The 25,168-nt window shown below is 46.8% G+C and overlaps 1 protein-coding gene across 6 annotated transcripts in view; it reads left to right on the top strand.

Annotated features, from left to right (window-relative positions):
- Positions 1 to 3,328: 3,328 nt before the first annotated feature.
- TNNT3 (troponin T3, fast skeletal type) overlaps positions 3,329 to 25,168 on the top strand; it is a 32,600-nt gene continuing 10,760 nt past the window's right edge. The window contains exons 1-7 of one of the 6 annotated variants that reach the window (XM_075163008.1): positions 3,329 to 4,305; positions 9,298 to 9,332; positions 10,490 to 10,503; positions 11,172 to 11,189; positions 13,734 to 13,751; positions 17,688 to 17,702; positions 21,513 to 21,524. In XM_075163008.1, coding sequence (XP_075019109.1) covers positions 9,313 to 9,332; positions 10,490 to 10,503; positions 11,172 to 11,189; positions 13,734 to 13,751; positions 17,688 to 17,702; positions 21,513 to 21,524 — 97 coding nt within the window. In that variant the 5' untranslated portion in view covers positions 3,329 to 4,305; positions 9,298 to 9,312. Of the gene's footprint in view, positions 4,306 to 8,916; positions 9,333 to 10,489; positions 10,504 to 11,171; positions 11,190 to 13,733; positions 13,752 to 17,687; positions 17,703 to 21,512; positions 21,525 to 21,916; positions 21,938 to 25,168 lie in introns of those variants that run through there. The other 5 variants (XM_075163012.1, XM_075163010.1, XM_075163011.1 and 2 more) reach the window with 5 other exon arrangements.

The following is a 25,168-nucleotide window of genomic DNA, read 5'->3' on the forward strand; positions in this document are numbered from 1 at the left end:
TGCAAAAAAACCAAAAGATGTTGTTTTCAAAGCATTCAAATATGACTTCAGAGAGGGGAAAAAAAACAGAAGAAACATTCAGACTGTGAATGATGGAACAACTCAGGTAAAACACATTTTCCTGGCAAACAATTTCACTTTGGATAACTTAACGATTTTTGGATGGAAGAAGGTGTCGGTGGAAGTTCCTCTGTAGCTCTAGCACGAAGGTGTAAATGCAGAGTCATGGGCAAGTTTGGGTGAGGAAGGACCTCGGGAGGTCCTCTGGCCCAGCTTGCGTGCCAAAGCAGGATCCGCTTCGGTATTGGATCAGTTTGCTCCGTGTTGGTCAGAAGGTGGTGAATGAGGGATAGGTATTGTTTCTTTTCAGGAGTTAGATCTCTCCTGGGTTGTGTAAGAGCACCTGTTTGATGGGAAGGACGTGGCTGATTTTATTTACAAACTCTGTAGTTTTTAATGAACATGAAGCTGCAGGTAGGATTTCAGACTTCCAGGGCTGTAGAGGTTTTTAGATGCACTTTTACAGCACTTTTTCAGCTCGCTGGCTGGGCACCATCCAGCTGTAGGAGGCAGTGATCCATGGAAATGCTGCCCACTGACTGGTGTGCAATGAGCACGGGGGGTGAGGGTATAAAAAACAAGAAAAAAAAAAAAAAAAAGAGATAAGCATTTGGCCAAAATGCCCATCTTTATGCAATTTGTAAAATTATCGGGGCTAATGTGTGAACACTGTATTTAAAGGCATCTCTCGCGGAGTGCACTGGCTGCTGCAATAGGTCAGCCAACAGCCAGAAAAGATGAGAAGGGCTGATTACAGCTTCCCTGCAAGTGGCCCTGCTGTGCCGTATATTCCTGCGGCCCATCTCAAATAACCAGTCTGGGTACTACCTACCAAAAAGAAATAAGTTATCGGGGTAGGTTACCTAGTGGAAAGTTCTCTAGACCTCTGCCCCAGCCTCTAGTTCCTACTCAAGGAGGAACACCGGTTTGCTGTATCCTCTCCAGGTGGAGATGCTGTGACTGCAAAAGCACGCCAGGCTCTGGCTTGAGGTCAGCAGGCGGAGGGACTTCGTGCAGTTAAGTGGTTTCATGTCCGTGACCTGCTTGCACCCTCTCTGTGGCCTTGGTGCTGTCTTCTAACCTGGCAGCTGGTGAGAGGGGCTTCTCCGCACCCTCGCCTAACAAAATCTGATAGCTTTTGGAAGAAATGCGGCCACAGCCGGGATGCTCTCTCTCTCTCATCGGGTCCATGCGATCACTACAGAGCACGAGATGGTTTGCTGGGTCTCTAGGCTGGCGTGGCTGCACTGCAGCAGCTCAAAGGCAAGTCCAAGTACATCTTGCTGCTGATGCAGGGAGAAGAGGTGATGGCAAGACAGCATAAAATATATATCCTAGAGCGGGACGATCTACAGTAACGAGAGGCAAAGCTAATGATGAAAATGTTGCAGGCTGTGAATGAGACTGGTGAGCGATGGCATCAAGAGGTGAAACAAGGACGAGATGTAGGGTGTGTATGAAAAGCACAGGGTACGCAGCTAAGGCATGAAACAAATATTTGGGAGGATTATAGTTACGTGCCGAAGCAGATAGAGAGACCCACAAAGGGAAGAGAGGGCAAACATAAAATGGGCTGTGGGGAATGAGCCTCGGTTGTGAACCAGATGATGGCAGAGCAAACGGAGGATGTGTGCGTCAGATAAGCCCTCTTCCAGAGGAGTGGAGCAGATCCCCTCGGTCCTGTGGGAAGAGGGAACCGGATCACGCTGGGACTGGAGACAAGACGCATGACATGGACACGAGCGCTCTGACAGAGGCAGCCTGTGGGATGCACAGACGTCCTTTGGGACAGTACTAAGCAGATGGGCCACGCTCGCAAGGGGTGGTGATGGGGAAGACGGAACATGATGTAAAGATGGACATTGTCTGGAGCAGTCACCCAATGTGTCCAGATCAGGAACTGAGCTGAGCGCAGACACGCGTGTACAGGAACTAAGGGGATGCTGCAGGGAGCAACGTTTGCATCTCACCTATTTGAAAATAGAGCTGCAGCAGGTAGAAACGTCTGGTTACCTGTCCCTCCCATAGCCTGCACCAACGTCACGTTTGTCAGGATGCTTAGAGGGGTATTTGAGTGATGTGGAGCGCTTCCCTGTCGCCGGTGCACAAGCAGCACCGCTCCGGCAGAGGCTGTGCACCCCTGCAAGATGCTCACGTTGCTCCTGCCAACCGACTGGCAGCAAACGGGTCAGACGGGACCACGGGAGCATTCAGCCCTGCATCTGCTGAGAACCGCCTTGGTGTAAGCCCAGGCTTCACACGCATTTGCACACACACGTTTCCTTTTTAACTGATTGATCCAATCCTCGGTGTGGGAGACCTGAGTCGCGATGCCCCGTCAGCAGCGGGGACAGTCCATAACCAGCAGGCAGGTGAAGGAGGCCGGTGAATACCATTGCCAAACTGGGTCCACGGCAACATAAAAGGAGAAACAGCTGGGGGACTCCCCTCCCACACATCCCCGCTCCGCTGCCAGTTTGGGCAAATACAGTATTTCTTGGAGATGTGCCCAGCTGGTGCAGTGCCCAAGGAAAATGAGCCAGTGGAAGACGGCAAAAATGCTTGATGCTGCCGAAAATGCAGCGTGAAGGCTGGTTTGCTGCGTTAGCACTTTCGGCGGAGCTGGGGTAGAGGAGCGGAGGCCACAATACCTGGTCCAGCCGCGCGTCCCTATGCAGGTGCCACTCTCCTCGGCAGCACGGGGTGCCCACCCCGGCTCCCCCACCCGGCAAACTCCTCCTGGCCAAAGCCAGGCGCTGAGGATGGATGCACTATCCCCCTCCCACCCGATGAGTTACAAAAGCATTGGCTCGAGCTGGGTTGCAGGACGGAGGCGAGGAGATAAGCTGCCGGACAGCTGGAGAATACAAGCTGGAGAGGGGATTTTGGCTCGTGCACGTTACCTGGTGAATGGGAGGCTGCAGCGCTGGGCTCCTGCTCCACGGCTTTAAAAGCTCGTCTCTACATCCTCGGTTGGGGACCCTTTCCTGCAAGTGGCAGGAAAAGAGTGGGCAGGAATCGATCTGTGACCCAGGCCAAAAATATCGCCTGCCCTGCAGCTCCTGGAGGTTTTCTCTGTTCCTACAGGCTGGGAGAAAGGGGGTGCTGGAGCTGCCAGGCACACGGGAGGGCATGCTCTGCACCGCCGGGGAGCCCTGCCAAGGGGAGAGGGGAGGGAGGGAGGGGATGAGGGAGCTGAAGGTTTAATGAAGGTTTAGTGAAATGGAAACCGTGAGCCAGAGGGTTGTCCAAGGCACTGCAATCCTCTGCTGGCATAGCCGTGCAACTGCGGAGGGTGCTCGGGCGGCAAAACCCCTCCGGGCACCTAGAGGCTCCTAGATGGGGTCCAGCCATCTGGGGTTTGCCCTCTCTAAGATGTCCTGACTTAAATAATGCTTTTGTGTCGTGGTAAGAAGGGCTCTGAGTGTGGCTTGAGGTCAGACAAGCTCTCTTGCTGCGTTCCTGCTCTCTTGCTTTTTGTTCCAGGTCTCCTCAAGCTCTGATGCGTGGCAGAGCCCTGGTGGTCTTAGCGAGAGGTAGGTGCGTGCCACACGCCACCCACGCACACACACACACGCGTGACACGTGTGCTACGCGCTGCTGACTTCTCACGTGCCCCGTGACCGCTTGTTTCGAAGAGCGTTGGACGGCAGAAGGTCCCCAAGCCCTCCGCAAGCTCTAACCCTGCAGTGCAACTGAAGCCATTTAACGTATAGAGGGGCAGCAGGGAAGAGCTCCTGCCCGGCCGGGAGAGCAGAGGCTGCTGCTGTGTGCTGAGATTGCAAGAGCCAGGGTGCCACGATCAGGTTTTAAGCAGCGGCCATGCGCCACAGAGCTGCAGGGGTCCTGCAATTTGTTTCCGAGGTGCCTTTGCCTCAGATACCCCTCTTTAAGCTCTGCCTGCCTGGTGGGGTTGTAAATATAGCAACACAAGCCCTGGAGGTTTTTTTTTTTTTCTTCAAACATGTCCCTCCCATCTTAGCATCATCTGTGCAATTCCTCCAGCTGCTCCTATACATGGTATGACCTTTTTTTCCCCTTCCCTTGCTCCCTCTCCGTTCCTCCCCCCCCGCCTCATCCCTGCTCCCTTCCCTGCCCCACGCAGGGGGTCTGGGGCCAATCGGCTCCTCCAGCCGATCAAATGTCACTATAAGTTGAGAGCCGCATCACCTTGGGACGCTCGCAGATCCCAGCCTGCCCGTCCCCTTCAGCAGGGAGCTCGGTGCTTCTCTCCGCTCCTCCCAGGTAAGCGAGGGATGCTGCTGGGGGTAAAACTGCAAAGGGGCTGAGCCTTGGTTTGAATGGAGAAGCATCGGGGGAGGGAGTGTTGGGGTCCACAGGATCCAGGATCCAGCACAGGATCCTAAGGAAAAGGCACTTTTCCTTCCTGGCTTTTGTTTGGCATCGCGTGAGGCTCGTGTCACTTGCAGAGATTTGGGTGCTCCGAACTCTCGAGCGTCGGTGGTGGGAGAAAAGACCCTTCCAAAGCCAAGGTCCAGGGCTGGGAATGAAGTGGCATCTCTCGGGGCATTTGGGAAAACTCGATCCAGCAGCAGGAGGGAAGTGCTGACCTTCCCTCCCCTGTCACCCGGAGAAAGGAACGGCCGAGGCGAGAGGGATGAAGGGCAGAACTGTCGGGGAGCTGCCGGCCGGCAAGGAGGGCTGCGGGGTGTGGGGTTAGAGGGAGACCTGAGGAACACAAATGTGGTCGTGGAAAACTGCCCCCTCCCACAGAAAAAAAGAAAATTGGGAGAGAATCCCCCTGTGCGCACAGAGGGGCAGGAGGAGGGGGTTAAATTCAGAGGGGTGATGGGATGCTCCCTGTATGCACGGCTTCACGCCCCTGCGCTTTGCTGGCCTGACCACCTCGTGCGGGCGAATCCCCCCTGCGTGGGGGGCATATCCCCCGCCAGCCTGCAGCTGCCCCGCTGCAAAGGCAGGAGTGTCACCAGCACGGGGGCTTTGATGCCAGCGATTTGGGTGGGAGCCGTGCCGCTGGCGTGGGGGAGCTCCAGCGAGGCCGTAGGCGACTGCCGGGGCAGGCAGACGTCCCTTGTGGGTGCAAGACCGGGGGAAAGGCAGGGGCTATAAGCGAAACGTGGTCATCGTCTTTTAGTCCTTGTCTCAGCCTTGTTGTTCCTGGCAAACCCCATGCAGGGATTTAACAGATCACATCACCCCCGAAGACAAGGATAAAGGGCACATTTTGGGGAATCGGGATTTTGCTTTGTGTCGGTGGAGCCTGCAGCAGCACTTGGGTCCTGCTACCCTGCTTCAGCAGCAGCGCTGTGGTGGGCACTTCACTTTCCAGCCCCCGGGGAGAGAAACGCTTGCTGCTGGAAACCACCGAGCAGTTCAGAAACAAAGGGAGGAGGCAGAGGGATGGAAGAAATACATATTTAAAAAAGTATATGTATATACATTTTATATAGAAAAGTATATGTATATATTTATATAGATATATGTATAAATAGATATATTACATGTATATATTTAATAGATATATATAATACATATATTTTTTACTATATATATATGTATGTACATAAAAAAGTAGATGCAGTGGGTTTGCAGCGGCTCCTGCTGGGAAAGCGTGGCCACGTGGTGCTTGGTGGATCGTACCCCTGGTCCTCGCCTGATAGCTGTCCCTGCCAGGTCCCACCGCCCGTGCATGGCCGCTTTCGTCCTCCCCCCCTTCCCATATGGCTCTTGCTACCTTGCTTCCCTTGTATGGCCTGGCTTGGGAGGGGATGATTGACGGGCGGGTTATTTCCAGGGATGGCCCGGAGGTGCAAGGCAGCCCATTCCCCCTCCCGGGTGCATTCTCAGCTGCTAAGAGGCTTCTTGGGATGTGCTGGCTCTGCTCTTTCAGCCAAGGGCAGGAGCATTTGGGGCCAAAAGGGACACGGCGTTCCTGCCCACCTGGGGCTGATGAGGATCGGGGTATTTGTCCTTCCAGCTGTGACCCGCTTAGCTTGAACAAAATGCAGAAAATAACCTTTGCTTTCACCTTTAAGGGGTGGGAGCAGGGAGGAAGTTTTTGGTCTTGCGAAATTTTCCCATTTTCTTCCGAATGGTGGGCAGTATTAACTAATTGATTTTATTACATCCTTAAACCTCAGTCAAGACCAGACTCCATTTTTCTGCCATTGTACAAACAAAACCCGATTATTGCCTTAAGGTGCTAACAGCCTTAATCTCAGGCTGCATTTGCTGTGTGTAAAGTAATTTTCACCGAAGGGCAATCCCGAGCCAGCTGGAGACTTTCCATTGCCTTCAGTGAACTTAATCCTAACGAGAAAAAATACTGCTCTTAGCAGACTGCTTTCTTTATTGCCTTTTGGATGTAAATATGGTTTGGTTTTGTTGGCTGCTTTGAGGACAGAGTTAGCTACGTGGACAGTGCTGGGCATCAAAGAGCCCTTCTCGTCTCGGGTGGCTGTTGCTATGATGGTCTGCGTTTTGCCTCTGGCTTTGAGGGACCAGATGGCTTTTGAATGCCATGAAGTGGACAGACACCTTGTTCTTCTTGAGGCGAGACCTTTTTGGCTTTCCAGCCAGGGCAGTGACAGTCAGCTACAGCCTTAAATGCCAGCTCCTCCCGACAAAACGACCAAACTTGGCCGAACGTTTGGCCCTTGCGAGGCTGAAATCTGCATCTCCCCCTGAATTTTTCTGTCCCCCCTGCCCTAGCCTGTGGGGTTTCTGCATCTGGCTCATCTCTGCACAGAGTCTGCCAATGCACTTGTTATTAATTCATTTTATCCGGAGCCCAGAAACCCCCTCAGAGTTGGGGTCTTATGGTGTCAGGGATGCTGGCATTCTCGCTCGGCTTTTATAGCACGCGGACAGATGCCATGCGAAATCCCATTTGCATTTGTAGTGCTTGGATTAACAAATATGGAAGGGTGTAGGGGAACAGCCAATGTGATAACCCTCGGCAAGATGTCCTTAGAGCTAAATTGGAGACTAGATGAGCTCATTCCAATAACTGTTAATGGAAAGCCTGATTGCAAAGACTCCCATTGACTTCAATTGCCTTGGAAAGAACAGCGTGCGCTGCATTACGTGCCTATCCTACACCGAACAGACGTTTGCTCTCTGTATGCATATGCAGGGCTCTCGAGCTGATTTCTTCTCCAGCATTGAGCAGTATTACTTTTCTTGCCACTGGAGTGTGAGGGAAGAAGAGTTTAGCCCAAAGCCCTTTAAAAGTCCTCTTTTTTTTCCCTCCACCTTGGGAAGAAGGAAATCTGGGTTTATAAATTAAAGGCAGAATCCGTGGGAGGACTGGCCATTGCCCTGCGTCTTTAGAGATCATGGATTTTGGAAGAAGACAACAACCGGGCATCTGGCAGGTTCTCTCTATGGGCTTTTGCCAGGAGAAGCTCTGCTGTCCCGCTGCATAAACCAACATACTGTCAAGTGTTATTACTAATAGCTTGAATAATTTTTGGAGGCTGAAATGAGATTGCAAATCTAATCTACTGCTAGCCACTGTGCAGATAGCAAGTGGAAGTCTTTATCCTGAAGATTTGATCAGCTAGATAAAACAGACCCGGGGAGAGAGACCAGAGGTGTTGTAGCATCCAAGTAAGTAACAGAAGAAGTAGCAGGAATCGATGCAGCAGAAAAGCCTTTTGAAGAGCTGAAATTCCTCCCAAACACGAAATTCCTCCCAGATTCCTCCTGCCTGGTGGGGTTAGAGTCCCCAAAGTACTCCTTGGGATGGCTGTTGCACTTGAGGGGTGGGCAAGCACAGCTACCAAGTTAAAAGCAGGCTGGGACCAAGCGATCACTGAACCCAAATCTCCTCGGCAGTAGAACATCCTCCTGTCCAGCTACTCAGATCAGGTCATAACAGAGCCATTGCTGGCTCTACTTCCAGAGCAATGCTGCATTTCAGAAAGAGGATAAATGAGGAACTAGAAGAAAAAATGCTGGCTGTTTATCGCTGCTTAGAACATGGGGGTTTTAAATCCTGTTGGTGTTAATGCGTGGTGCCCAGGGTCATTGCTGGGGAATGGAGAGGATCCCTTATAGGGCAGGGTTGGAGCCTATGGGATTACTGCCTTCCTCTGAAATAGAAACCTGCTGAGCCGCAGTTGTTCCTTTTGAACCTAAGTCAGCCCACCTGCTCCTTCAAGACGTCTCTCATATATCAGCTGAGTAATGAAGTCATGAAAGTCACGGTTAGGGTTTCCCAGCGAGGAGGAGCCTGGCTTTCTAATTTAAGACCCACCATGGATTTGGAGGAAGTTTTGGGGGCCCTTCCCCACCTCCTCCCCCTGGCCTGAAGGCAGCTGCTGCTGCCGCCGTAGCGTTGCACCGCTACCGTCACCAAACCCGGTGCAGCGTGCGGTATTACCACGGTGCTCCCCGAATAGCAGCGCCGCTCCCTCTGACCGCGGCTGAGGCTCCGATACACGCGTTCGGGGTCTGGCAAAGAGCAGCAGAGCGGCCGTATCCAGCCCTCGCGCTTCCCCGGCCGCAGCTCTGCGCGGGCGGTGGTCTGCACGCAGCCCCGGCTCGGGCTGCGCGGAAATGCAAGCCACAACGGTGCCAACGCGGATGGGTTCACCTCTGCCCCGTGGTGGTGCGAGGATCGGTTGTAATAAATACAACCGGTTATACTGGTGTGAATTGCCTAACCAGGCATTTGGCCAGTTCTCATCCTAAACTAATCAACAGATAATTGTTCACTCATTCATCAGCTGTTTGAGCCAGACACTGCTACTTAAGGCACTTTTGGGTGCTGACAAACAAATAGTGATCTCTGGGTATGTTGGTAGTTTGTTATTTTATTTTTTTTAGTTCTGACTAATGCTTTGGAGCTGGTGCCTTCCCACTTGCGGTAGCGTAACAGAAAGAAAAATTTCTCTGATCTTGCTGGAGCGATGGAAATGTCAGATGGGCGCGAGAGGACACCCGTCTCCCTGAGCTTTGGAGGTTTTGTAACTGAAAGCCAGGTTGACGGGGCATGTCTTTCCAGATGATCTCTTCCTCTTCCCCTCTCCTTCTCCTCTGACCTGGCTGGCAAAGGTCTGTGCTGCTCCCAAAACGGCAGTGTTGGGGGGGGATCGGCTGCTGTGTGGGAAAGCAGATGCCTGGCTTTTTTCGTCCTCAAATGTCAACCCATCTGCTCTCGCCTTGGCATTTTCTAGGAGGCGCTCCCAGTAATAATACCTTTTTTTTTTTCTTTTTTTTTTTTTTTTCTTCTTTTCATCTTTTGTCTAGAAACTCGCTGCCAACATGTCTGATACCGAGGAAGTGTAAGTAGAGAGAAAGCCGCCCGTGCGTTCGCCTGTTTAGCTTGGCTCCACGCAGTGGAGCGAGGGCATCCCCGCGGGGAGGATGGCCTCCCCTTCGTGCACCGACCAACCCCCCCCGAGGCAGTAGGGAAGGGGCGTCTTGGATTTTGGGTGTCAAAAGGTCCCTCTTCACCTGACGCCCTCCCTGTCCAACACGGGACGCCCTCCAAACACCTCCGCCCAGCTCAGCCTGTCCTCGGTGGCCATGGCACTACAGCTGGAGGAGGGGGAACTAAACACACAGGGTAGTGGAGGAGCCACTTTCTGCCCTGGTTTAACAAATCCAGAGTAATATGATCAAACCCAGCGGGGTCATTTGACATTTATGCGTCAGTAGGTACAGAGGGGAGATTTAGGGCAATCGGGGGATCAGAGGCATCATGGACAGACCTGCAGTGGTCATTTAGTCCTCTCCTCTGCTATGAGGCAGGCTCAGCTCAACCTGCGTCATTTTGTCCAGCCTGCTCTTAAAAAAAAACTTCCAGAGATGAGATTGGGCACGTTTTTCAAGCAATCTCTAACTAATGCGAACCTTGTTTAGGGTCTGGCCCCAGGGGGGCTCTGGGCTTTGGGTTTCATGCAAGGTGATGGTAGAGCAGGAGAGGCTGGCAAGTGGGGGCAAGGGATGGGAACAGACCACAAGACTGATGTTGCTACAGCCACGGGGTAAACATTGAGCAGCATCTGGCTCATCCCAAATTTTTATTAGGCAGCCCTGAGGTTTAGGGAGCCTGTAGCACATCTGAGTTGGCGTGGGCCATCGGCTACAGGCTGGCTTGCCTGGCACACCGGGGCTGAGGTCCAGCTTCATCAGCCCCTGCACAGCGCTGATGTGTAGGTATCATGTTATAGCCCTGTGGTGGTAGGATTATTCCTGGGTATGGATCCATATGCACCATCAGACTGAGGAACACTGTTTAAAATAAAACCCAAACCCAGCCACTTTAATAATCTTAAAACCAAATGGCTCCTGAAAGAGCAAAGGGAGAATGGGGGGAAAAAACAGACTTTAAACAACAGGGCATTGGGTTGCCCTATATCTGGTTTAAAGCTTGGTGATAATACGGAGTGGATGGAATATTTATCTAGTTTCAATAACCTTTTTTCCTCTCTCGCAGGGAGCAAGGAGAGGGTAAGTCTTAAATCTGTCTCTAATTGCTTCCATGCAAGCCTGCAGCATTGCTGGCCACGTCCATCTTCTCCTTCCTGCCCATTGTTGATATTTTAACAAAAAGTGCTGGTACGATCAGACAAATCTGAGGTCTCTCTTTTTGCGAGCCTGTCTGTCTGACTGTCACCAGCTTCTGGTGATTTTACACTATTTGTAGCCCCAAACTGATGCCCTGGTTGTGGGGGACGCTACTGGTTTTTGTAGGGGCACTGCCATCTGCTGGCAATTCATTTTGCGGCTTTCGTATCCATAATATTTTGTTTTAAAACATAGAAACACAGAATATATACAAGCAATATAGATAGAAATATACAAGTTTGTTTTCTTTGCTGTTTTTTCTTATACTCAGAGGCCCTCTCTGCCACCTCTTTCCTTGTAACACGCGTGTACACCGGAGTTCCCATGGCCCAAGAAAAAATTCAACACAATCTCGCCCTCCTCCCCTTTTATACCTCCTCTTTTTTCTCAAAGTCATTTTATTCGCTATTTTGGAAGCGGCCTTTCAGAGGCCGTCTTGCCCAGCATCCCTGTGAGCGCAAAGGGCTCTGCCGTGGGTAATGTCCTACCGATGCGTCAAGGCTGATGGTTGATTTGTTTGCTTTTTTTCCCCCTCCCCTATTTCAATGCAGAGGAATACGAAGAAGAAGGTAACAAAAAAACTTGGAATGTAATTTATCTTTCTTTGATTCTTGGTCCTGCTTTTTTCTTGTCTGTATTTCACCCTTCTCTTTGGCGCTTGCCGCTAAAGGTGATCTGAAACACTTGGTGGGTAAATCAGTCGGAAACCATAAAACCGGCCAAGTTGGGGCCATGATGTGCCGAGCCTTCACGTTACGATGAAACGCGGTATTTGTATGAGCCGTAGGGGATGGTTGTAAAGCTGGGAGCTAACCTGTCCATAAACTCGGAGCGTTTTAGAGCAGGCACTGGCGCAGAGCCCACACAACGTACCATCGGTGAAATCCTGCCATTCTCATTTTGGCAATGTCCACGCGTTGAGTTTAAACTTTGAAATTGAAAAGAAGAGCAGGTTGCCCAGCTCCTGAGGAGCACCCGACAAGGCACTGCCGAGGATGCGAAAGGCGAGGCAGAGAACCGACTGGCAAAGATGAAGTTTTTTAACGCACTTTTAGCTGGCAAAAGGTGATTTGACAAGCTGCGAGAGACAGTGCAGTTCTGGAAAGATGGAGCATGAAAAGCCCTTCTCACCCGAGTTGTTTCAGCTTTTGTAGGCAGGAGGGAGAGGAAGATTTTGAAGACGTATCGGTGTCTTTGCTGGGCACTTCTGACACGTTGGCTTCAGTTCAGGCAAGCGTAGCTGCTGGTTGTCATCCTCCATTTTCCCAGGGTGTCTGGGATAGAGGGGAGAGCCAAACTCTGGGCTTTCTCCCAAGATCTGCCCTTAGTGTCCAAGACATCTTCTAAGGGGTCTAGAGTGAAACCCTTTACTGGGAGGTGGAATATTTGCATGTGGGGGTATGAGACCAGCTCTGAGACAGGGACTTGCACCTGTGCAGAAATGTCCGTTTTGGGGATTTTACACCCAGCAGGGTTTTTTTGGCCACGGATTCCCCCAAATTGCTGCAATTGGCTAACTCCATCAGTGGTGGTGGGAACAGAGCTGCAACTGTGGCCATGCTCAGAGTAGTTCCTGCCCTAAGGTACATTATCCTTATGTCTCTCATTCTCCCAGCATTGCTTCCGAGGGGGTCAAGGGCTCAAAAAAAAGAAAACGGAGGCACCAAATGGGTTGTAGAGGTGCCTTCAGTCATCATCGTGTCTCTAGTCCTGCCCAGAGAGGCAGAGACGGGGAGGTGAAGGTGGTATTCATGCTCCATCCTTCATGCCTTGTCAAATGTCCAAAGAGTAAGCAAAGGGTGTTGCTCCTACAGACAAGCCTTCCTAAAAGGAGAAGCATTTCTTCTTGCCTTTCTCCTTCCTTCCCTAACTACCTCCTTTTGGGTCTCAAGAATTTGATGATTAATATAAAAGTAATAGGCAGGTGACTTCCTATTTTTTTAACCTGCATGACTGTCTCCTCCGAGGTGTATCTTCTCCTTGCTCTCCACTGTTGCTTGACCTTTGTGTTATCTTCCCAAGTCATCCATTTCCTTTCCATATAACTTCTCTCCATCACTTTCTAACCACTTTTTTCTCCAGGCCTGAGCTCACCCCATTACCAGTTTCTAACAGTTTTCTGTTTTCATTTTCACTGCTGTTGCTTCTTGTTCCATGACACTTGCCACCTGAAGCTCAGGAAGAAGGTATGTGACATGGCTTCTGCTTTCTTTCTCTCTCAACGTGGAGGAAGAACGTGTGTGAAGAAATCGGTTCATACCCAGTGGCCGGGACTCGGTTCCTGAGCCACAGACATCAATGCAATGATGGACATTGATGTCGCTTATTGAGCTGGTAGGAAATTGGGCCTGGTTTTTTGTTTAAAAAAACAAACCAAAACATTTATATATATATACATTTATATATAAAAATACATGCGTATATAAAAACAATATAATATATATAATATACACACATATATATGCAATTTTTATATATATGTGTGTGTTTGTATATGGATATATACACATATACATATATGGCATATATGTATATGGAAACAAATATATATATATTTATTTTGGCCTACCATTTTTACTGAACTGCTTGCCTTTTTTTTTGTCACAATGGTGTCAAGTCCCGTCCTTTCTCTCCAAAAGTTTAGATTTTTTAAAAAGGAGGGGATACCCTGCAAAGCTTATATCCATCTGTTGAAATTCAGGAATGAATTTCTTTGAAATTTCAAAAATTGATAAATGTTGGTGAAAATTTTTCACCATTTGAGAAAAAGATTTAAAACAAAAGAAATGCGGCAATTTTATTTTTGGTCAAAAATTCACCAAAAGTCAGTTTTAGGAAATTTCAGCCAGCTCTAATAAAGAATAAAATATTGGATGCCTTTTTAATGTGGTTTTCATTTGTGGTCACATTCCCATATTTCACTAACATTTATAACCCCATAATATGCCCATAAAAATGTTATTTTTAATTCTCTCTCACCCTATAATTCCATCATTGTGTATTCTTACCCATAATGGCCTGGGAGCTTGGCAAACCTCAATAATGTTCCAGTAAGATATTTCTTGTTTTAATTTTCTCCTCTCATTCCCTTTGCTGCCGTTTCCCACCCGCAGAAGAGGTTCAAGAAGAAGGTACGTGAAACAGCTTCCCAGGCCCCTCTTTCCCGCAGCAGGGCTCAGCGCCGATGCGCGCCTCGATTTTGCCAGGTGGTAGAAGAAAACAAGAGGCAAGAGAAAGACGCTGGGACAGACAATCCGCAGGCAGAGGGCTTTTCTTGTCCCTTGCACACATTGCACCGAGGGTGCCCCGCATCCTCGCGTATCCCTGCGGATACCTCCGCTGGGGTTTCGGGGAGGGAGCAGCAGGGGAAATGCGGATACCATCCCCTTATCCAAGCCACAGCAGGCTCTGAGGCTGATTTTTAGCCCTGGGTGATTGTAACGCCTGACGTGGAATAACTGGGGTCTGCCTATAAAGGTTTCTATCAGATGTCAACTGGTTTCTCTTACGTAGCTTGGCAGATAATGATTGGATGGGTTTTGAAATCAAAATCCATCTGCGGTAAGGTATGCGTGTAGCCATATATTACATACTACATATTCTATAATATGTAATATTATATATAGTATATTTATATATTATAAGTTTATAGACTATAATATATAACATTATATATAATATGAATAATAATGCTGCAGAAGGCAGATCCCATTCATGATAGCTACGTAGATGCTGCCAAGTAACCCCGGCGGGCTCCCCGCATTGCCCGCGGCGTTTGCGAAGTGGGACAGGCAGGGCAGAAGAGGGCATGGAACAGAAACCCACCCTTTGCACTTGAGAGGTTTGGGATGTGGTGCTCCGGGTAAGAGGAGCCAAAGGGTGCGTTGGTTCCACATTTGCAAAGCTTTGTGCTATGGGCGTATTTGAAACAAGGGTAAACCTGTTCATAACGCCGCGGGAGACCTGCTCTGAGCGGTTTGCAGGGTTTTTACAACATCCAGGTCCTGAAGGTTTTACATTTCTTGTACCTGTGCGTGCTTTGGTTGCCTGTCTCCATTTCACCTCCTTCTCTGTTTCTCTATTTCATACCCCCTGTGTTTTTTTAGACCCCCCTGTTGCATTCACACATCCTTTAATCTAACTGTTCTCGTTTTCCATCTCGTTGCTCTTGCTCCCTACCATGTCCCACCTGACGAAGCTCACGAACCAGGTACGTGCCATCGCCTTCCGAATTGCTCCCCGCCGTCTCCTTGGCGGTGGGGGGGATTCAAGGGTGGTGCGAGAGGAGCAGGACCCGGTTACTTTGCCTTATCGCTTCCGTTGTCTTTATTTCCACCTCTCCTCTGTGACCGGCTCTGCTGCAGGCTAACACACGGGAACGGTCTCGGTGCCAGCTCCGGCAGACCTCGGCTCGGTGGCAACCCAGCCTCTCCTGCCGCGTGCGGAGCTCGCCATAAAGCCCACCCGGGCAATGGCAGGAGGTTGTTCCTATAAAACTGGAAATTTCAGGACGTGTTATTTGAGCTTATTGGTAGATTTTTCCCTCTCCAATATGTTTTTCCCTGTTCCTTTTACGTGGTGCAGTTGTTTCCCAACCACACATGCCTCAAATTCCTTCCCCTCCTGGCCGTTAGTGCATCCTTTACTGGGATAAAGCCTTTCCCACTGGCCTAACAGAGTTTTCAGCCTGTGTAATATCAGCCCGTGTAATAATGTGTTTCTCCTAATGTTCCTTTGCATCCTGTCCCGTGGCTCTTCCCACCTAAAGAAGCTCAGGAGGAAGGTATGTGGCATGACTCCTGAATTCCCGTCTTTCAGAGTGAGCTCTGGTTTAGCTAGTAAGCCATAAGATGGTAAAAGGAAACAGGAGTTAAAAATAGGCATATTAATACAGAATAAAACTTGCCACCATTTTGTTTTTTGTACTCTCTTCCTTCATGTCCTGTCCTGTCCTGACATTGAATGCACTGGCAATGCTACGTGGTAATTGTTGCATGAAAAAAAGAAGTACGAAAACTGCTGTGAAATGTAAACCTCTTAGAAGGATGAAGATTGAAAAGCCCTCCCTCTGAAACTGGTTGGGTCTCCCTGGGAGGCTTATTTTGGACCATTTGGGGTGGGTCGGGCCTCTGGACGATGTGCAGATGTGCCCATGATCCGTTTGCCCTCCTTTGCCGGGCTGACGTTCTTGCGATAGCCTTTCCACATGCCCTTTTTTCAGCTTAAACCCTGTGGTATAAAGCAACCGGTGATAATTTTGATGCTTTAGCTTTGCAAATGGTTAAAGAGGGTTTTCTTCTTCATGCAATGGCGTTTCTAGGCCACTGTCTCATGGCAGTACGTGCAGCCACGTGCCACCAAAAACCTGCTGGCCTCAGGCTGTAAATCCACGTGGGCGAGCATCAGGCTTGTGTAATGGCATGCTGCTCCGGGCTTTATGCGGGACTGCGGGAATGTGCATATAAGACAAATGTCATCTGATACGGCCACTTAAATCAGCTTTATGTTTTAATATCTCAGACCGTTTGTGCCCTCACTTCCAGTAGTGCTTTTCGTATCCATATTCATTTTATTTCCTTGCAATATACTCTCAGGCTTTCCCTCCCCCTCCACTTCGTACGAGTGAAAGGTTGTTTCTAACGCTCTTGTCTTCCTTTGCATTTTGCTCTGTGACTCTTCCCACCCGCTAAAGCTCATGAGGAAGGTTTGTGCCATGACCTGCGAATTCCTCTGTTTCTGCCCAAAGTGGTAACACGTGCAGGAATTCTGGAGGTGGTTGAAGAGGAGAGGATGCAAAACTATCCTCTGCATGCTCGCTGGCAGCTGCTCCGCTCTCGTAGGATAAGCGGCGTGATGAGTAATAAGTACTAACCGCTGTTTTGAAAGCAATGCCCGAATGGCTGGGCATTGCTTATATGTTCCCCAGCGCTCTGATTTCTCTAACCAGGCTACTGGTACAGATACCAGTTGGTACGGGGATAGTGTTCCCAAAAGCATTTCCTCTACGCCATGCACCGGGGCAGGAGGTGGGACAGCCGTGTCCTGTGGCAATGCTACCGCCCTCGGTGGCACACACCTCTTCCTCCCGTGCCCCCGCCACTGCGCGGGGACAAAACTCGCTTTTGCTGATGTGGAGAGACTTGCATCTGAAGTCACGAGCGACAAGTGGCGCCGCGTCATACCTAGTTTTCTGTTGGGCTAAGGATTGGACCGAGTGGCATCGTTTGGGTTGCAGCGTATTTGCAGAAAATGCCAATTCAGAGAAAAGATGTAGTTGCATGCTTTTTCCATAAGTATTGGTATTTTTCTGCATTAACGTGCATTATGCAAAAACGGGGGGAGCAGGGTTGCATTTTTGCTTGATTTTATAATGTGAATTAAAGTCCAGATCTGGTAAGACAATCTGTGTGATTAGCAAAATAGTAGGTCATGCTTATTAAAGCATCAGCCTGCCAGCCCAAACCCATTTACCTTTCAATTGCCCTTCTGCCCGCCCCCCACCCCCCCCGCATGTCCAGCTAGGCTTTCATCAGATGATACTTTATCCTGCAGGTCGGAGAGCAATAACATGCTCGTACTTACCTTCCCACTTCGGTGTGCGGTCCTGCACACCGGTGGTGAAATCCTGGGCGCTAAGGAAATCAATGCCAGCTCCTCCGAGCCCATTGATTTCCGCAGAGGCTGGGATTTCTATGCACATGAATAAGAACAGGTTGTCTATACCCTTTTTGCACATTCAAACCTATGGGTAATGGAGTTGATTTAAATACAAGTAAATATTTTTGTCAACCAAAGGCTACCAATGGCACTTGATTTAAAACATTATGAATTGTTAGTCATCTGCACCTTTTACCTCCCAACACCCCCTGTCCTTCCTCTCCATGATTTTCTAATTGGTATCTATATGTGCCCTCTATTTCTCTTTTAATCTTATTAATGGTTTTTATCCCTTTAACCCCTCCACCCTGGCTAAAAAAAGTGTAAGGTTTTCTTAATCATCCTCTGTTTCTTGCTCTAATTCTCTTATCTTTCTTTGCATCTCCTTCCCTGCTACTTCCCTCTTAAAGAAGTCCATGAACCAGGTATGTGACTTCTGAATTCCTCTGCGTCAATCTGAAGGGTTATTGTGTGCTGGAAATTCAATTGCGCTTGGCAATTTCACAACTGGGTCGTGTTCTGGATTGGGATAAAAGGGAAACTTTTCAAACAAACAACAACAAAAAAAAAAAAAAAGGAGGAATGCCTTGTTTGGCAGCTATTGAAAATTATTTTTTTTTAATTTAGTTGAAACAATACATTTTGTTCCAATGTTTTTTTTTTTTTCCTCTTTCCTCTATGGAAGATTTCCAAATTTTGAAATGAAAATTCTATTTCAGATGCTTCTGAAGCACTGACTTTATGGATAATGTGGGGTATATATAATGTAATGCAAGAACAAATCTGGAATGAGAGACTGTCACAAAACAAAAAATGAGAGGTTTTGTTCTAGAGATGTTATTATCTATGCAACCTTTTCTGGTTGTGAAACGGTTTTTATTTTTTTAACCAAAATCTTAGCTAAATCTACATTTTTGAAATATTGAAATTTAATTGAAACTACGGTTTCTGTTGGAAAGTGATACCAGTAACTCTAATATTATACTCAGGAATTCAAAGATGGTGGAAGGAAACAGATAAAAATCAAACATTAATGATAAACTGTAACTTGCAGCTTCCTTACACCTTCCACCAGTAATAATTTCCTCTGCTCTGTGATGCGTAATAATGAAGATAAGAGCTAACTGTTGCATGAAAAATGTAATAACATTTTTGTAAACAAATATCTCAATGTATAAGCTGTAATAATAGCCACTGACTGGACTCAGAGCCATCCTTACACTGCATACGGGAATGTTACGATGTTTATTATCTGGAAGAGCAGAAACTGAACTTGCAGCGTCCTCTAAACTGTCTGTGAAAATTATTCTGTGCCATTTGGAGTAGCTTTATTAAAGCAGTCACATCTCAGCAGCCGCCCGTCCCAGCTGTTTCACTCTGCTGTCCGCAGAGGGAGTCCAGCCTCGTAGTTTAGACGAGATCAGTACTTTTGCCAGGGCTGGAGTGAGGGAGGTGAAAGCCGCCCGATTGATTTTTGCATGACTTAACACGTCAACGTTCATCTCTGCGCTGCTTCTCATTTCCCTCCTCTTCTCGTTTCACGTCCTTCTCTTCTCCTTTTAACCATATTCATTCTTGTCTGTTATCTAAGGTTTTTCTGACCTTGGTTTGCACAAGTTAAAGGTCGTTGCTACCATCCCAGCTGCTTTGCCTGCCTCTGTACCTCTTTCCCCTGGTATTTATTGAATTGCTACTCACCACTTGAGTGTTGGTCTCAAGCTTTGACATACATACGAGCTTGAAATTTGTGCAACACACCAGGTATTAACGATCGGATTAACAATAAAGCCATACCTATAGTCTCCCCGTGTTTTCTTTTCCCTCTGTAACGTAAAGTGTAACAAAAAGAAAAGTTTATAAAGAAGATGTAAATATAACAAGCTTAAAAGAGAACTTTTATGTCAGAGGGAGACTGTCCCAGCTTTTTATATCACTGTATGATTATTCAGGTTCTCTGTTATTAATGCTGTCTTTGTCTAATACATCCTCTAAGTCACAGCCTTGGCCTGCACAAGTTCAGAGTTGTTGCTGTTGTGTGATTCTTGCTCTAATTCCTTTATTTTTCTTCGCTGACACTTTCCACCTAACCAAGCGCATATGTGTGACATCTAAATTCCTATGTATTAATCTGAAGCATTCCTGTACATAGGAATTTGAAGATGTTGAAGAAAACCAGGGTCATGAAGAATCAATCCATTCTTACATTTCCCTAAAATTTATTTACCCTATAGGAAACAAGTATAATTATTGCTTGTAACTGAAGAATCACCCTCTAAGAAACTTAGAAGAAACATTTTAGTGCTCCTGAAAACTTTTAGGGCTGTGACTGCACCGCAGCCGGGGCAGAGAGCAGGCACCCGAGCTGCAGAAAGAGGAGCTGCTTCTGCTCGCAGGTATCGCCCGCAGCAGGATGCCGGCACGCAGCCTCGAGCCGTTTCTACTCCCCTGCAGCAGAGACAAGCCCTGCGTAGACCTGAATATTTCCAGTTCTGCAGAGCTAAGCCTCACATTTGCCGGTGGAGGATCTTAGATGGTGGGGCTTCAGATGCAAACGCAGACACATTTCAAGCCTTACTTCCTTGCAGTAACACTGGTATCCCCACAGCTGCCCCAACAGCTAGAAGGGCATATGCAGAGCTGAAACATAGGTTACACTGCACACTTGTAAAACTCTCTTCTTAGGCATGTTTTCTTTCAAATTTAAGGATCACCAGTGTGACTACAATTGCCCACTGTTTATACATTTGCATGATTTAAATTGTGGCAATTCATCAACATTCAAATTCCTTTTATCTTTCATTTCTATGGCATCCCCTCCCCATCTACTTCATACCCCACTGTAATTACTCTCCTCTTCCACTCTTATTAACATTCTATCCCTATAACCTAGTCTGCAAATGAAACTCCTTCAACCCAGTCTTACCAAAGTTTGAGGTGATCCCTTCCTGAATAACTTATTTCTAATTCTTTTATCTTCCTTTCCTATGTTTTTCCCCTGACACTTCCTACTAAATGAAGCCCCCCCTCCAGGTATGTGATTTAACTTCTAAACTCCCCAGTGTCTGTCTGCTGGGCCAGCGTGCGTGGGAAGCGAATACAAGGTGACAGGAGATAACAACCTATCTGTTAGTGATAGCTTGTAACTTGCATGTCTTTGGGGTTGTTGGTTTTTTAGTTTAATTTTTTTTTTTCTCAGTAAAATGTAATCAGCACTAAGTAGGACAAAACTTACCTGTTGCATGAAAATTTTACTAAAAACTAGGGGAACACATACACTATCATGAAAGAGTAGCTCAGCAAAAAGTGTCCTTGTGAAATGGATTAAATTCTGCACTGTGATAGGAGAATGAATGTTTCTTCCTATAGCAAAAGCTTTGTTTCAAATCTCAGGGCAGAATTTGACCCATTGACTGTACACAGGGAATATAAATACTGTAAGATTTTGTATTATTTTTATGCCTGCTTTTGCAAAATATTCAGTAGCGCGTGTATGGCTGAAAAGCAAAATCTGCCCCGCAAATCCGCATTGCCGATCGATTCTTGCTTTGCCAAAAAAACCCAGAAGAATGAAATGTAGACCTGCACAGAGTTTTAATGAACCTTTTTTTCCTATGAAGTAATCTGTTTGTAATTCTACATTGTGAAGAACAGCAGTAGACTTACATAGACATCCAAGTTGGCTCCAAGGGAGAAAATGGCCTTAGCCATAGATCTAGAAAAAAGAACCAAGCTTCTTTGGAAGTTAGCTGCACGTTGACGATGAGTTACAGCAGGTATTTCAGTAGGTTTCCGAACCACATTGTCTTTATTTCAAATGTCTGAAATACTGCTGTAGAAAAGGACGGATCTAACAGCGCTTTGAGAGTGCTGACTACGTTCATGTGCATATTTCAAATCAAGGTAACCCTCGGTACGCTGTGCTGTCAGGTTGTGCCTTCTGTCATATAATGCTCATAACGTTTTTTTTACGCACTGCACTATTATCGTAAATCTGCCTGTTTCACCTGAATGAATTCCTTTCCTGTCCTGTGACTTCTGTTTATATGCTATTTCAAATGTAATTAATTTATTTTATTTCAGGGTTACTTCTTAGCTTTGTCCCCCTCTCCCCTTTTCCTCTCTGCGCCTCCTCCCCTTTGGCTCGAAAGCTCTTTTGGTGTGTGAAATAACAGGTTTCTCGTTCTCATTCTCTTATTTTCCATCGCACCTTGTTCCATGACACTTCACACCTGAAGTTCATGAGCCAGGTATGTGACATGACTTCTGATTTACTCCACTTTCTTGCAACACAAGAGTGTGTGTGCGCGTGTGTGTGTGAGAGAGTGCCGAGAACAGGAGTCTTGGGTTGGTAGAAGAGAACAAAACAAGAGAAACAAATATTAACCACAATGATCACTTGCAGCCCTTTTCTCCTTTAATCTCCACGCTTACTACTACTTTAACCTTTCAGCATCGTTAACTCCTGACAGCCTCTCCAGATACCTTTACTCCTTGCCTTAATTCACTAATTCCTTTATTTTTTCCCCTCCTTCATGCATTCCCTGGTCTCTTTCTCAGGCTTCCAAGAGCTTTAAACACCTGTTCTGTTTTTTTTTTCCTATTTCCTGTCTTTCCATCACTGCCCGTACCACGACACCAGCAGAGGAAGCCCCTGAAGAAGGTATGTGATGCAGCTACAGACTCTCACTCTTTTTCTCTTTCAGTGCTGGGGAAACGGTGTTAAAAACACTGACCTTGTTCAAGAGCAAAGAGAGCATGGGAGGGAAATGGTCTCTCTGGCTGACTTTGGATGAATATGGAGAAAAGGGCTGTACGTTTGCCAAATCGAATCACCAAAAAGGTGTTTTTTCTTCTTGTTCGATCTCCGGAGAGTCCGAGGTTCCCAGCGTAGCAGGGAGAGAGTGGGGACAGTTGCTCTTAGGAGAACAGCGCTGGTTGTGGATTGACTACTGTGCTTCTTCTCTTTTGCTTTTATCCTTCAACCTACAGCTGATGAAGAAGGCGAATACTATGATGGTAGCTCAATGTTGTCTTAGGACAACAAAGTCATCTTTCTAACATCTCACTCTTCTTTTCTGTATTTGTTTTTGTTCCTCACTTGATTTTAAACTCAGGAACTGGGCCAAAACATCTCTGCCGCAAAGAATTGCTTACTGCGCATATCCAATCACCCTTGGGGGGTCACTGTTGTATTGAGAAGCCTGTACATCCTCATTAGGATAGCAGATGGTGAAAACCAAGCTCTAGAAGCTTGCTTTGGACTTCTCTTTTAGCTAGAACCTGTTGTGTCATGCCTCTCATCAGCAAACCTTCTCTATCCCCCCAAAATCAGGGAAGTATCTCTTAAATCCCAGTGGCATGCTTGAAAATGGAGCTGAGCCCTGCATGGACATGCCTTCCTCACCCAACCTTTAGAAGGTCATGGTCTCCAGATACAGATATCTAAACTTCTGCTCCAGCCATGCACTTAAAATTGTGCTAAACATCAAGCATGTGAATAAATTTATTCATACTGGTGGGGCAGGCCATGGGCTTAAGATAGCGTGTTCATAATACTTGGTTGAGTGGGCACTTGAGTACCTGGGTGGGGACAAGACTCATGTGAAAGGACCAAAGCTAAATGTATGCAGGGTCAGTTTTGCTCTTGTATGAGGGCAAGATAACTTGAGGCCCCTGGGTCATATTCAAAACCAGTTTAAATGTATAGAAAGACTCTCATGGACTTTTACAGACCTCTGAAGTAGCTCGCTTGTGTTCTGACTGCCTCAGCCCCTACAAGACCTGGCCAGCTGGTTCCAAAGACAAAGCTCAGTGCCACTTGAAACCACCCTGCATTTTCTGTGTTTCCTTGTTTTGTTTTGTTTTTGTAGATTTTTTTTTTTTGTTCGTTTGTTTTAATTTTCTTGCTCGCTTTTCAGGCTTTTTTCTTATTTAGGGAAATACCCTGAGGACCTTTCTGAGCCCCTTTCTCACCTTCTTTTTCTCTCTCTTTCCTTTTATTTTTAATACCATATTGATTTTTTTTTTCCCAAGGACACACTGTGAGTTAGAGATGTTGCTTCTGAGAAGTAAAGGCAGTTCAGATGGATTCACAGAGAGGGGGAGCACTGTGTGAATATCTCATAGATTGGGCAGGAGAAAGCGAGGTTGTATTTATGGTGGAGCGTACTCTCTCTGCGCCAATCCTTTTGGAAACCAGAAACTTAGAGACTCTCTAATCACTCTCTAATCAAGGGCAGTGAACTTGGATTTCCAGTGGCTCTTGCCTTCTTTTGGCAGGGTTGTATGTGGGGATTTTGTCACAGGCCCATGGTTCATGGGCAGAATGACCAGAATGTCAGTCAAAATCCACCACAGGAACAGGAATTTGCTATGACAATTCCTGCTTCTCAACAAATTTTGGCCCAGTTCCTTGACTTGGTGTCTTGAAAGAAGGGGCATTTCAAAATAAATCACATCTCTGGGCTGCTTTTGGTGCATACAGTACGGACCATGCTGGGTCATGCACTGCAAAAGACAGATTTATTACCGTTTGTTTTTTAATAAAGGCTCCTATTTCTTTGTTATCCCCTTTTCTGGTTTTCTGGAGGTACCTTTAAATATTCTAACTACAATTTCTTATTTCAAGAACAACTAACCTTAATTTTTCTTTTTCTTTTTACAAGTGTTTGTTGGTTTAATTAAGTTTAAAGTACTGATTTGGTGGCAGCTGAAACCAAATTCACACAGTCATCGACAGACAGGTGTCGATCCTGGCAACCAAGGTCAACAGACAAAACCAGTCATTTCCTGTCTACTTTTTTCCCCCCTCTGAAATGTTACTAACTGGCAGCTTTAAGCTAAACAGGAATGTTTCTGAAAATTATCTGGGTATGTCACGAGGGAAGGGAATCCTGCGTGAATAACATCCCTGATAGACTGGTTAATCGTGATTACTTTTCCTCTCTCCAGATAAAAAACCCAATTTAACTAATGTGTTAAGAAGCTCACTGGCTATTTGAAAAGCAAAACAACTAAAAAAAATAACTGGAGAAATATAGAAGTACACTGTTGGCTCGTGGTATTTTTCTTCAGGAGCGATTTGTGGCTTCCTTTATACGAGTGCTCTAAAACACTTCTCTAATTACATGCTGTTTATTTTATTAGCGTTGCTCTAGCATCTCGAGGCTTCAATTGAGATATGTTTTGGTAGGCAGTGTTCTTGCAGTGAGAAAAGTCTACCCCGCAAAATTTCATTATTGAAATTGATATAGGAAAGTGTGAGAGAACGGAAAGGTTAGTTTCTGATCTCTCACATCTTTTCTCTTAATTATCTCAATAACCCATTTCCAGATACTTCCTCAATTTTTTTATTATCCAACATCCTTGCAACTGATGTCTCCGCTAAGTATTTTCCAGTATCAGTTTTTGCTATTTTTTTCCTCTTATAATGTCTCATTTTATTTTATCCTACTCTGTTCCATTTGCTATTCCCAATTTCCTCCATCAGTCCCAAAACAGCTGGATGGAAATAAGCATCTGAAAAAATATAATAGCTTTCTGTATCATGATATAGATAGCAGGGCTCGTGCACCCAGTCCTGAGGGAGACTGTTTTTACTTTTACTTTACAAAGCTGGTTGTTTTTACCAGATTCAATAGGCTGTGAGCTTTTTACCTCAGTTCCTCCCACCAAACCAACACAGGGAGAGTCCTGTACTGCAATACCCAGCAGCATCCCTGAAAGTTCAAACGTAGCGTGTGGTTATGAAAGTCAACCTGGGTCCCTGTGAGACTGGGCCAGAAAAAACACATAGGTTTAATTTACTTCTGTTTGTGAGAATAACAGTGCTGAACGTGCTGGCATTACACTGGAGTTAATAACTAAAGTTTAAAAAGCATAGCATGGAGGG

The sequence above is a fragment of the Calonectris borealis genome, chromosome 14 (genome assembly GCF_964195595.1).
Source record: "Calonectris borealis chromosome 14, bCalBor7.hap1.2, whole genome shotgun sequence".
NCBI classification, from domain to species: Eukaryota; Metazoa; Chordata; class Aves; order Procellariiformes; family Procellariidae; genus Calonectris; species Calonectris borealis.